The sequence below is a fragment of the Toxotes jaculatrix genome, chromosome 17 (assembly GCF_017976425.1).
Source record: "Toxotes jaculatrix isolate fToxJac2 chromosome 17, fToxJac2.pri, whole genome shotgun sequence".
Lineage (NCBI taxonomy): Eukaryota > Metazoa > Chordata > Actinopteri > Toxotidae > Toxotes > Toxotes jaculatrix.
Window position 1 is genome coordinate 7266061 of NC_054410.1, and position 12929 is coordinate 7278989.

General features: G+C 40.6%; 2 protein-coding genes across 3 annotated transcripts; both read left to right on the forward strand.

Annotated features, from left to right (window-relative positions):
* Nucleotides 1-802: 802 nt before the first annotated feature.
* Nucleotides 803-7336, forward strand: shda (Src homology 2 domain containing transforming protein D, a). 2 transcript variants are annotated; one of them, XM_041061343.1, is made up of 8 exons: nucleotides 803-1176; nucleotides 1929-2178; nucleotides 2367-2468; nucleotides 2671-2833; nucleotides 3326-3583; nucleotides 3683-3857; nucleotides 4469-4588; nucleotides 6055-7336. In XM_041061343.1, exons 2-8 carry the CDS (start codon nucleotides 1933-1935, stop codon nucleotides 6239-6241), a joined length of 1251 nt encoding a protein of 416 aa, XP_040917277.1. In that variant the 5' UTR covers nucleotides 803-1176; nucleotides 1929-1932; the 3' UTR covers nucleotides 6242-7336. The 2 variants fall into 2 exon arrangements, with proteins under 2 accessions (XP_040917277.1, XP_040917276.1); XM_041061342.1 differs by having other exon boundaries at nucleotides 803-1148; nucleotides 6055-7333.
* Nucleotides 7337-9490: 2154 nt separating this feature from the next.
* On the forward strand, nucleotides 9491-12821 carry theg (theg spermatid protein). The gene is made up of 6 exons (XM_041061279.1): nucleotides 9491-9582; nucleotides 9666-9727; nucleotides 9818-9875; nucleotides 10817-10943; nucleotides 11565-11724; nucleotides 11893-12821. The coding sequence occupies exons 1-6, from the start codon at nucleotides 9521-9523 to the stop codon at nucleotides 12132-12134; spliced, it is 711 nt and encodes a 236-aa protein (XP_040917213.1). The 5' UTR covers nucleotides 9491-9520; the 3' UTR covers nucleotides 12135-12821.
* Nucleotides 12822-12929: the final 108 nt, after the last annotated feature.

Consider the following 12929-nt stretch of genomic DNA (forward strand, 5'->3'; position numbering starts at 1 on the left):
TAATGAGAAATCATATTATTGAGTTCTTAAGGTTCAGTTCTGCACAGTGTCTAGCTGCCCACACAAATAAGAATTTATATAGATCAGAAAGGCAAGAATATGAGCTAGTGGTGATACACAAACTGAGTGCTTTAAGGGGTGAAATAACCTCATGTAAAAGCACATTGAGTGTGGTATTTTAGAGTTAATGTTGCTGACTTATGTAATTCAGTATTTATTTGGACAGTATTAATGTGCTGCCCGGTTAGCTCGGTTGGTATAGCACGAGACTCAATCTCTCAGGGTTGTGGGTTTGAGCCCCACTCTGGACAGCACCACCTCCCATGGGCTCACCACCTTTGGAAGGTGCTGTAGGACTTTGGTGCATTGTGGACTGGGTGGGAGTCGCCCCTGCGACCTGGGCCTGGACCGAGATAAGCAGCAGATGATGACATGACATATTAATGTGATTTGTAAGCCCAGGGGACAATGTGATTTTCATGTGATAATGTCATGTAGATGTTCAAATTTTGCATCAGTAATTTTGGCATAATCTTAATGAACAGTAACATAATTAACCAAGATTTGCACTGAAAAGACAATGCATATCACTGTATATATTAGTAGTTTTTTTTTTCTCCAAGTTCCTTTTTCATATATCCTAAATATTGCTTAAATGATCATAAGATTTTGAGTCAAATCGTGGTATTTTGATGCTGGATGTACAGTATTTCCCAGATTTGACCACAAGAAGACACTACAGTCTTAAAGGTTGACAAGATCTGGTGGGGAGAAACAGTATACAGTAGGAGGCATGGTTTTGATATTGCACAAATGGTGGCACCGAGCACATCACTGCGTGTGTGAGACAAAAGGCTTGCATCTGTGGACATCTCTGAAGCTTTAATGTCGACCCACCAAAAATACCTCCCCACTCCCCTTTAAGCCAGACCGCCGTGCCAGTGAGTGTTGTGTCGGAGACGGTCTACCCCACGGTCTGGTCTGGTCCAGCTAACATTAGCTGACTGACCTGCTTGGCTCGAAAGCAGGGCAGATTTCACGGAGGACAATGTTTTGCTTTTAGGCCCGATAACGCTAAAACGAAACGCCGGATGGTAACCAGAAGAACATAACTGCAACTGGGAACCGTCAACCGTCAAAGAGAGAGGGTGAGCTTTAAAGAAGTAACGTTAGCAGGTAACGCTTTAGACGATTCGACGTTAGCCGGACTTAGCTAACTTAGCTTTGGCATATTTACAGCTCGTCGATCATCAATTTTTCGACTTGTATGACTTTACACGCCATTTAAAAAAAATAAATAAATAACACAAGAACGAGATTATTAACCCGTTTAGCCTGGTACACAGACAATCTGAAAGTCAACGCTACCTTTAGTTTACTAGTATGAATAAGTATCTGATTGAAACCTTTGATTTACCCCTGATGCTAACTAGCAATTGTCAGTGGTTACTGTGATTTTTCTTACATAGTTAGCTTAGCCGTCTAGCGTTAATCAAAGCCTAATCTCTGCTTTACCTCAGAGGAAAAGTTATCGGAGTTAATTATACAAAGGTATTTTCACTTGACCTGTTGATTTTTATTTCATTTTTTCAACGACAAAGGTATTTTTTTCTTCAGGGGTCAGTTTTTCAGGGGGATTTAATAACTCCAGCCAAGTTCATGTGGGCTAACTGCTGCAAACTAAAACCTCAAACTGACTACAACTCCCTGGTACAGTTGTGCCATTAGGCTAATATTGTATTATTTAAGCAGCTAGGTTACTTAGTGTCTGAAGATGAAACGGAAAATATTTGGTATTTTTAGGCTACAACCGTTTGAAATAATCATAATTGATGACTGAATAAAGCATTAAATCAAGTCAGCTTTTTTGAATGCTAATTTCTAGAGTATGTCATTCAGTGCAGTCTGTTTTAACATTTTATCCCCAGATCCATGGCAAAGTGGCTGAAGGACTACCTAAACTTTGGCAGCAGGCGTGACCCTCCGCAGCCCCCGAGGCCAGATTACAGTGAGAGTGAGATTTTGAGGGCTTATAGAGCTCAGAAAGAGCTAGATTTCGAGGACCCATATCAACACTCTGATAAGGAGCACCAGAATGGCGGTTTCAGCTCCTGTAGTGCCACAGTGAGCCTTCCCTCTTTCCCTGCGTTTGGCTCAGTGCTGCCTAATGGTGTGGAGGTATGACCTGCGTTCACAGTCATGTGCATGGATTCAGTGTGTTGTGTAACTACATAAATGTATTCTAGGATTATGAATACTGAGCTCAGACTGATCCCTATCAAAGCTCACATGGTCCAGAAGATTAGTATTGAGGTGATGTTTGAATTATAATCAAAAATGTTGTGTTTCCATTGGTTATGTTACAGGTGAAAGTGGTATCTCCCAAGCACAGATTAATTAAAGTGGACTCACAGGAGTTTGGCCGCTGTAAAATCCCCTTGAGTCCTGTGACTGTTCAAGAAGAACCAGTAAGCATTGTTTTTGTCTTCAGCTTTGTTTTATTTGATGTTTAATTCCATTTTATCCTTTCATTCTCTGCCACGTATCTCAGTTTCTCACACATACACACAAGCACGCTGTTATACTTCCAGCCCTTTCCCACAACACAAATAAGTCCCACGTGTTTTCTCATTTAATTGTTAAATGCCCTTTGTTTGTCTCCTTCCCAAGGTGGTTCCCTCTGCCCCAGCGGCATCAGACACTGACACAGACTATTCTGACCCATTTGATGCCCGTCCAGACCCGCGAGCTAGACCAAACTGGGAGGCCAAGCCTGCACCGACAGACTGCTGCAGTTACATGGAGCCATTTGAGGCCCAGCGGATCATCTCAGGTTTATTAAAAGATCCATATCTTTCACTAGACACTTGGGCTCTGTATTAAAAGGAATTATTTATGTAGAGAGTCAATCAATAACATATTGTTCTCGGAACAGTTACTATCAGTTGCTGGCTGTTTGCCACTTCTCAACAGCATTTTTTTTCCCGTGCACTTGAATAGTGGTAAAAAAAAATTTATCATATATACTTTTTGTTAAATTGTTGCAGCGGAGTATATTGCACCAACAGCCCTCACTTTTTATGTTGACTACAGACTGAAAGGATGTGAGTCAGCATCATGTGGTCAACAGTCAGTTGAAAACACTGTTTCTAGTCGTGGGAATTTAGGGTGGGGAATTAAATTTTGACTGAATAAAGAGTAACTTGGTAATGTAAATGCAAAAAGGTAACTGTAGTGTACACATTTTTTATCAACATACTTGCATTGTTTTCATGTTTGTGAAATTTAAGCAGAAAGTAATTTACTCTGTGTGTTTTCATTGAAGAGCTGCAGCACAACATGATGACTAACAGGTCTGGGAGCGGAGATCCCGGCCAGTTATATGACAACCCATACGAGGAGAGGACTCGTCACCACCACCGAGCTGCTCCATCAGCTCAACAGCAAACTCAGAAGGTTGAGGGTGGACTCGGCCTGGTAGACAGCAGGGAGAGCAGACTCCCACAGGATGATGAGAGGCCGGCTGATGAATATGACCAACCCTGGGAGTGGAAGAAGGACAACATCTCGAAAGCTCTAGCAGGTAAATTGGTTTTCTTGTTGTATATGTTTCTGTACCAGATGTGTCTCAGACTCATTTTTAAAAAAAACTAACCTGCTGCGTCTCTCTGTCTGGCCATAGTTCAGTTTGAAGGGGCAGAAAGGGAGCGCTCGCGAGCTCAGACAGAACAGACCAGGCTCACCAAGACAGGCACAACATCTACCACAGCGGACTCAACTACACTGCGTTTGGTTGGCGACACTCCTCCTCTGCTGGGAGAGAGGGTGGATCCATCTATGCCACTGGAGAGACAAGTGTAAGTGGACATCTGTGTTCCAAATGCTCAGGCTTGATTTTCTTCCCCTGTATTTCTTCTGAATCTCTCTGTGTGTGTGTCTCCTGGCTCTAGTCTGTTTTATTACATTATTTCTTCTTGATTTTGTTTAAAACAAATCTGAGACTAACTGTAAGCAGTTAACATTTAGGCTGCTTTCATCCTCATTTACTTTTTACTTACAGTGTTGGTTACGGAGCTGTTTCCTTCATTATAGAACTTGAGTTCATGTATTAGTGAAATTAAAGGAAGCTGATGTTTTTTTGCAACAACAGCAATCTCAGATGAAACACTTGTATCACAGAGATGATGAGGCATGATTTAATTTTATACTTTTATCACCAAGTTCACTCTCCCTAATAGCGACATGCAAAAGTCAGGATCTGCCATTTTTTTTCTCTATCCAGTCGAAAAACATCCTTGAATTGACTGAACTCCAGAATTCTTTGAAATACTGAACAAATCAGAGATTCAGACCATGTGCCGCTTTGCCTTGCAGAGTCCAGCTGCCTTCTGGCAGTCGACTAATTGAAAACTGAACTAATCATTGCAATGGTGTGTCCTCTGTTATGTTTCCTCCTGGTCACCTGCAGATGGTACCATGGAGCCCTTAGTCGCTCGGAGGCAGAAACCCTACTGACTCTGTGCAAAGAGAGCTCCTACCTGGTGAGGAACAGCCAGACCTGCCGCAACGACTACTCGCTCTCACTCAGGTAGACACTCCTACTCACACTCTTGTTTACATTAAGAGTCACTTAAAACAAATTCTGGACCATTCAAACCTGGGCTTGCCTCTGTACCAACTGTGGCACTTCACTAAGCTTTAACAGTAAGCTGTAGTGGATCAAAAACACATGCTTAATTTGAAATATCACTGCAATCTCTTAAAGGGGAAATCTAACAGAGCGTACTTCACTGCGCTGCGCTTGTTTCCAAAATTATCTGATCCAGTTTTTGCCTCATTTGGGTATTGTTGCAGTCTGTGGGTGGTTAGAAGATATTCTCAGATTTGAGCCTTGAGGCAAGTTTTAATTGTTCACCATTTTTGTATTCTCTCTCTTCCCATCAAAACATCCAAACCACCCGTGTTGCTCTTTCCCTCCCCATACCCCATATTATCTTTCTGCAACTGTGTTTTGAGCTTGTATGAATAAAATCAGCTTGAAAGCAGCTGTTTCTTGAGAGGTCATCTGCATGCTGCGTATTGTTCCTAACCTCACTTGTGCACTCCTTTAAAGCAGTGAGCGGAGGAGCAGTGTAATTTGATCATTGTACCCCTTGCGTGTAGCCAATCAGAATCAAATAAATAATCCTACAATGGGTCTGTCAAGTTTTTAATGTCACAAAGAAGACAACAGTATATCACCAATGAAAGATGGAATTAAAATCTCAGTGTATTTACATTTATTCATCCACATTTATCAGAGTTCTGAGAATAGCACATAGGAGTGAAAAAGTTTTGCGCTGAAAAAGAAAACTAAGACACATTTATCAATCTGAGCATACATGTGATTAACCACATTGCTAATCAAATCTTTAATATCTCCTGTAGCCACCAGCCATAAAAATATTGATGAAATTGCACAAAATTAGCTGAAGTGAAAAATTTAAAACTGGAGGAGGAATGAACATCTCCTGCTGGTAGAGGAGGTTTTTATAAAAACAAACAAGCAACATAAGAAGACAACACAAATATCAAATTAACAAGTGCAGGCAGGATCAAGTCCTTCATCACATCAAGTGACAAGCACAGATACTAACTACTGTTCAAATGACAGCTCTCTGCTTCCTAGTTCCCATTATAGCACTTTCTTTTTAGTGTTTGTTTCTTTTTCATTATATTTTATGAACGTTGTCATTTAGCAGATTATTGACATAAGAAAATTGACTGGAGACTGGAGTTTTAGAGCGCAGCGAGGGTGTTACAACAAGAAATATAGAGTTCATACAAATTTGTGGGAACTAGCAGCAGTAGGTATCAACTTTTGTTATTTCCTTGTCTACTCCCATAATAGTGCATGTGGCCCTAATTGTTTTCAGACAAACGATTTTGCATGTTCCTTCCAAAACATTCGTATCTGCGATTCCCACAGGTGCACTTTCAGTCTTGCTGTGTAAATGTCGCAATTAATGATCCAGTAAAGCGAAGACACACCTCTCCTGTCCCTCCCTTTCTCAGGAGCTGCAAAGGCTTCATGCACATGAAGTTCACTCAGTCCGCAGACGGGCGTTATGTGCTCGGGGAGAACAGCCCTCCCTTCTCCACCATCCCGGAGGTCATCCACTACTACACTACACACAAGCTGCCAATCAGAGGCGCTGAACACATGTCCCTACTGTATCCTGTCATAGTGCAGACCCTCTGACGCTGACAAACACAAACTCTTTTTTTTCCTGGTGCTACTGAAAACAGTATATACTCAGTATTTACCCAGTTTCTGCCCCCTTCTCCTACATGCCTTTTCACTGCCATTCTACCTGCACTAGTCACAAGAGATTCGACAGTTTGGTGCCATCTTTTCCTTTTCCTTTTCTCCATAACCCCAGTAACTACACTGGCAGCCTAACAACAGAGCTCAGTGCCTCATGAACCTATACCTGTGAACTGGTATTATCACTGAAATTCCTGCATTTTAATTCCACGGACTCCTGAAAATCAGCGATCAGTGCTATTAAGTTTGGTAGCTGAGTACTTTTAGGTAAGAAGAGGAAAAGACTCGAGGTGGTCTCAAGACAGTAGAATTTACAGAAAACTGCATGGAGATTTGTCTCTGTTACAGTAGTGCAGAGATAGACTGTACTGCCAGGTGACTTAAAGGATAATTGTGGTATTTCCTTTTGGCTTAAGCTTGTGCCAATGATCCAGGTTGATTTTTTTCTTTTTTTCAGCCAAGGCAACGGTTATTTTTATGGGAATTTTATCTTTTAAAGTGACACAAAAATCACACAAAATAACAGTGGTGGTGCGTGGACCATTAAACTAGACATAGGCAGTAGAAAAATGCAGTAAAAACGTGCTGTTACTCTAAGCAACACTGATTATTATCCTTTAAATGTTAGTAAATACCACACAAACACTACATATTTAACCCTGGCTGTCTGTTGACTCTGGGCTTCATGTGTGTTTCAGAGGCCTGTGAATGTTATACGATGCTGTAACTGCGAGCCCTGCAGTGTTCTCCTCAGTTCATCATGTTAATGTGTGAAAAACGGATAGTGACAGTATAGTGTCACGACTGATATGCCTTGTTGACGTCACACAATAACAGACTCCTGCAATAGTAGTTTAGAGAATAATAACTACAGTATTATATTGAAAGCTTGTGGCTTTGTGATCATGGTTATTAAAGAAGCTTTGGTAGATTATTTACTGTGCTGTTTTATAAGATTTTAAATGTCAGTTGAAAATAAAGGTGTTGCCTGTTTTTAAATTGCCTGTGCCTGGTTTCATTTTGTATTCTGTGTTAATTTGTGAATTTCAAATTTAACGGTTTTGAAACCAGTTTTTTTACTGCACCTCCTTCATAATAAGTGTTGCATAACACCTTTAAAGCTTGGCACCAGGTTGCTGAGTTTTTTTTCTTCATTAGTAATGAAGCTGATGGCTTGTCACAGAAATCTAAACTATGTCATGTTCACTCTGCCTTCAATGTTAAAGGAGAAGTCGGTAAAGGTAAATAAAGGCATGGAGTTTAATTAGACATAAGGTAAAGGTGCTGTTGTTGCATGTTTGCTGTGGTTTGGGGTTAATTACAGACTGCGAGCTTGAACATGTCTGCATCATCCAGCCCTCTAAAGTGGCCCCGGTGAAAACATTATGTAACAAATAACAGCAGCTGAAAATTTAACATTGCATGCCTCACAGCCACGGAAGGTTATTTCCCATTGTAGATTAGATGGCTCCTATTGCATTTGTGGTCCCGTTCATCATTTCCTCCTGTTGTAAATTGCGATTGATGAAAATAAAATTTTGTTTTTGTTTCATAATTGCAATTATTAGTATATTTTAACACAAAGATAGAGTCAACTGCAGGAGGAATTGTAGTTGGATCTCCCGATTTTAAAAATGTGTGTCCAACATTTACTTTTTTTTTTTTTTTTTTTTGGCTTAACTCTCTAGGATCACACTGGTTTCCTCTGCAATCCTTTTTGTCTTTTTTTTTTTTTTTTAAACCTGTTCTCACTTCACATGCATAGTGTCCTTTTTTCAGCATAAACTGCACTGTAAGTCTGACTTCTCACTTTTAACAATTTAACAAAGCATAAAGCTGCCTGGAACCTAAACTACAAGAAATATAACAAGTGTCAATAAAGATTTGCAAATTTTTAGTGATAATCTCTTGAAATATTAAGATTATTGAGGAACACTTCAAGGTTGTGCCAGGAAATCACTGAAAATAATTCATTTTAAAAATCTATTAATGTACTATAAATGTTTTCCAGTTTACAGACATACACTGTGTGAAAGCCTCACATCCCATGTTCAGTGGGTTGTGGCTGGCTTGATGCCCTTCTTTATCCTTTTAACATGTGTCCTAGTCTTTCAATGGCAATTTCATAAGCTTCAATATAATTTTTTTTTTCTTCTCTTTTCTTTTATTGTTCGTACGTTGGACCACAGTGTACAGGCTCGATAAAAGCTGAATGAACATCTCAACCGGCATCTCCCTAATTAACTGTCATTGTGAACTGAGAGGAGGAGTTCACTGTGGCCCCTTTTCTGGAAACCGTATGTCGTACACATTCATACACGGTCTTATTTCCATACTAACTGACAAATGCTTCCCTGCAGGAAACGTGGGGGAAGAGTTGGCTATCCCGACTCGCCCTGTATATAGACGATCTTTGGTAAACTGACTGTACCCCGCAAACGACACCTGACACCATAGCAACGAGTGTCATCGCGAGCGGCTGCAGGTGCAGGACAGGTAAACATTGTGGCTTTAAGGGAACCTAAAAAAAAAAAAGTACCGTTTTAAGTTGAAGTAAAAAAAAAAAAAAAAAAATCAATAGTATTTGTCTATTCAGCGAGTTTGAGTAATGCAATGTAATCAGCTAAAGATTAAATTGGCTGTGTGGTTATTTACGGTTGCTAATGGGAGGATGTGACCTACTTTAAAAAAGAATTAGAGGATAAGCCAAAGTTTTTAATGTGTTAAAAGCACTTTGAAGCGTATTACAAATCGAGTGCACTACAAGGAACCATTTTAGTCAGTGTAGTAAATCAAGGCTGCAACTAATGATTGTTTTCATAATGACTCCTTTTTTTTTTTTTTTAATTGTTTATAAATCAATAGTAGAAAAGATGCCCATAGTGGGTGCTCACATTTTCATAGCCTGAAACCAGCTTGATAAATGACTGTAAACAACTAAAGACATGTCTTAAAACACAGAAGGGTCTCTGTGTATGTGCGCTGAAAGCATATTGGACCACGATTGGCCTCCTGACTAGTTGTATCATCACAAATCCTAAAAGTAAGCCCGCTGCATTACGTTATTGTTGTTCTCATACTGCATGTTAACAAAACATTTAGTCCATCGTGCCTGTGAAGGTTCATGACTCTGTATTAAGCGTTAAACAGTTGTATAATGGGAAAGTTTCACCTGCAGTTTGCTCTGTTTCCCCATCATTGCCAGCTGTTTCCATGGCAACTCAGACGCAGAAGCTTGCTGAACCCAAACCAAACAGACTGAGATATTCGGACCGGTAGGCCTGACTGACCCCCTCCTCTGTCTCTCTGTCCCTCTGTTGTCCTCCTTCTCTGACGAGGCCTCTGCTCTGTTTTCCAGTCGCTCTGTTTACTGGCTGGATAAGCTGCCACCTGAGAAAACTGGATCCACCACCAAAATTGGTACCACTCTCACTTTTTTTTCCTCCCTTTATTTACAACCCACCCACCATTTTTTTTTCTGACACTGCGCTCACTTGTTTTCCTTCACAGAGTTAACCCCTCGCTGGTCGGAGCTCTGTAGAAGTAAAAAGCTCTACACTCAAGTCATGTAAATATATTAAGTTTTACTAGAACTAATGGAGAAAACTGCTAATGACTGACTACTAGTGCATGTGATTTCTTTTTTGTCTTCTTTCTGAAAAACTGTTTCCAAAACACGCGCACACGATTCACGGTTTCGTCCTCATCCTGTGTTTACCTGTTTATTATATTCTTGTCTATTCAGTATAACATTCTGTTGGTACAGAAAGAGTCGTGTCGGGTCTACCTCAACACGTCCTCCAGATTTTTCACATTTGATTTGTTTGTGCTGGCCATACCCTGACTATTATCCGAATATCAGCTTTTGCGTTCAATCATCAGAGGCTGATTATCAGACATTTCCAGGACTTGATGGGTTTATCGCAGACAAACTCTGATATATTGTATTTGATAGATGTATCAGAATCAATCAAAGTTAAACCAAATTAAAAGACATCTGTCTTTTATCACAGAGATAGATAAAATACTCATCTCATTAAAGGTGCCCTGTGGAGCTTTTGACCACAAGGACAACTCTGGAGCAGTGTTTTTAATGAGTGGGATAAGTCAGGCAGGCAAACGTGCATCTACACGATGCAGCATTTAAAATATATTTTTTAAAATCAGCTTTGCAGATGTTTAATGAGGAAGGAAATACATTCATACCATGTTTGTTAGATGTCACGGAAATAACAACTAGTCGAGACAAACATGCTCAATGTGTTTTGATGAGTAACACAGCACCTACCATCCTGCCTCCTTCCTTTCTCTTTCCTCTTTCTTCATCTTCCTCTTTCATTGTGGTTACCTTGCCATCCCACACCCACCTCTTATCTAACGCTCCACTTTATCTCTTTATGTGTCCTCTCTTGTTCTGCTCTCATTTCTCCTCATCCTTTCTTCTCTTCCACTTCCTGCTCTACCTCTCTCTCTCTCTCTCTCTCTCTCTCTCTCTCTTTCCTCCCCCAGACTTTCTCCCATATGGGAGGTGAGTGAATGGGCTCTCAGGGCCGTTCCCTCCAAGCGACTGTGTAGCCTAGCTCAGCCTCGGGCTCCTGCAGCTGACTGGGAGCCAGACCGTTCGCTGTTGGCCCCTGTGAGTAACACGCACATCCTTTCTTGAGAAACTGCTGCGTATGTGGTGGATCACAAGGGGGTTACTCTGCTTTACTAACACAGCCAGCTGTGTTAGTAAAGCCAGCGTGTCACATACTTATAAAGTATGAAAGCCAAACTTAAAGCCTTTAAAGGTTTTCTTTGAGTCTTTCTTATCCGGTTTTTCTTGCTACAGTAGATTTTTTTGTTGCTTTTCCAACTGTGGTATCACTGTTTTCTGATTTTTATGATAGCACAAGTAATAACAGCTGTTTTGTAATCTTGAGGATTGTTTTTGGAAGACATTGGTTTTGTCTTTATTCCTGTAGCAATAAGTAAGCTTAGGATTAACACATGGTATGTATAAGAAAATATTCAATGACAGCCATTCCCAGAGCCCTCTTGCTAGCATAGCTAAAAATATTTCATTGTCATCACCCCTCTTACTTGTTCAGTCGCTATTGAAAGTACCTGGCATGTTATGCACTGTGGGTTGGGTCAAGACTGAGTGGAATTAATCTGAGTTTCATTTTTTTTGATTGATTCCTAAGAGCTCAGGTCTGATATTGTCCTTTTTTCGTATTTAATACAATCTCATTCATGACCTACAACATGATTTTAGCTGAGCAGAGCGACGCAGACCGCAGTCGCCTCCGCAAGGATTTGCCAGCTCGCCCAGCCAAAGAGAAGGCAGGTCCTGGAGGGTTCTGGCACCAAATCAAAACCTGTACCCATGACCCACCTGCCATGCAAAGCATCGGCACACATTGAGCTACTTTCCAGTAAGTTAGTCTTTTCCATTTCCTTTTTTTTTTTTGCTATATTGTGAAATTTTTAAAGCAATGGCTTAACATTTTGGGAAATAAACTTATTTGTTTTATCTTCTCATCTAACTCCTTCTTGGCATCTATTTGCTGTTTGACCTCAGTTTGACTACTTTTTCTTTTCAGCCCCTAAGCACGACCACCCCAAGTTTGAAGGAGAGCGCTCAGTGTACTGGCCAGTCTCCAGAGGGGCGAGACATCACGTAGCCAGCCAGAGACTTCTTGAGCTGTCCAGTCCTAAGGAGAGGAAGGCTCTGTTTGAAGGATATGACCCATACATTGTTAGTCGGGCAGCACGCTCAGCCAGCCCCTCGCCCCGGATACAGCAACTTTGTTTGCCTCTACCTCGTAAATGTAGCTCAAAGTAGGAGGGACGCCAAATGTCTGGTCCCCACGGAAGTGTTGATTGTTCCCCTTTTCCCCAGCCAAGAGTGTTACTGTGAATAAGTTTTTTTCCATGTAAAATCATGACAGAGGCCTATTATTTGCTGTTATATGAATGTACACATGATTAGGAACAGTACAGCAGCACCCTACTGTGTATGATCTTGTTTACCTGCCTTTCTGGATTCACCAGACCTACTGAAAACTATGCCCCTCTGTGGTACCGAGCAAACCCTTTTGAAACAACGACCTACCAGGATAGTTTTAGAATAAAGCCGTTATTACATGAAGGTATAAAGCTGGTTATAGTCATGCTGGTTTTAAGACATCAGTCAAAAGCTGTCGAATGCTCTCATAAGTGCATGACACACACCTCTGTATCAGTTTGTGTATAATGTGCGCCACTGGTAATAATGAATGAGACAACCTGCCTAAATTGTGGGGAACGTCATAGTTAGATCATGATACAAAACAAACAGCATGGGAGACATCCTTATTAACTACAGCTGAAATTGCTTTGAGACATCCTGCAGCACACATCGTGTAGCCACACTTTTTAATTGTTTTTTTTCTAAGTTATTGTTAACATGAGGCAGACAGCCAATGAGTCAGCTCTACAGTGGCATGTTGAAGTATGAATAATACTTTTTCCAAAGGCTAAATAAAACAAGGTGGGTAAAGACAGGGAGGTGTTTTAAAGAGATGTTTTTTTTTTGTTTTTTTTTATGTGATCCTTAAATCCAGATTAAAACACGGGCCAATGTTTGACACTTTGTCTT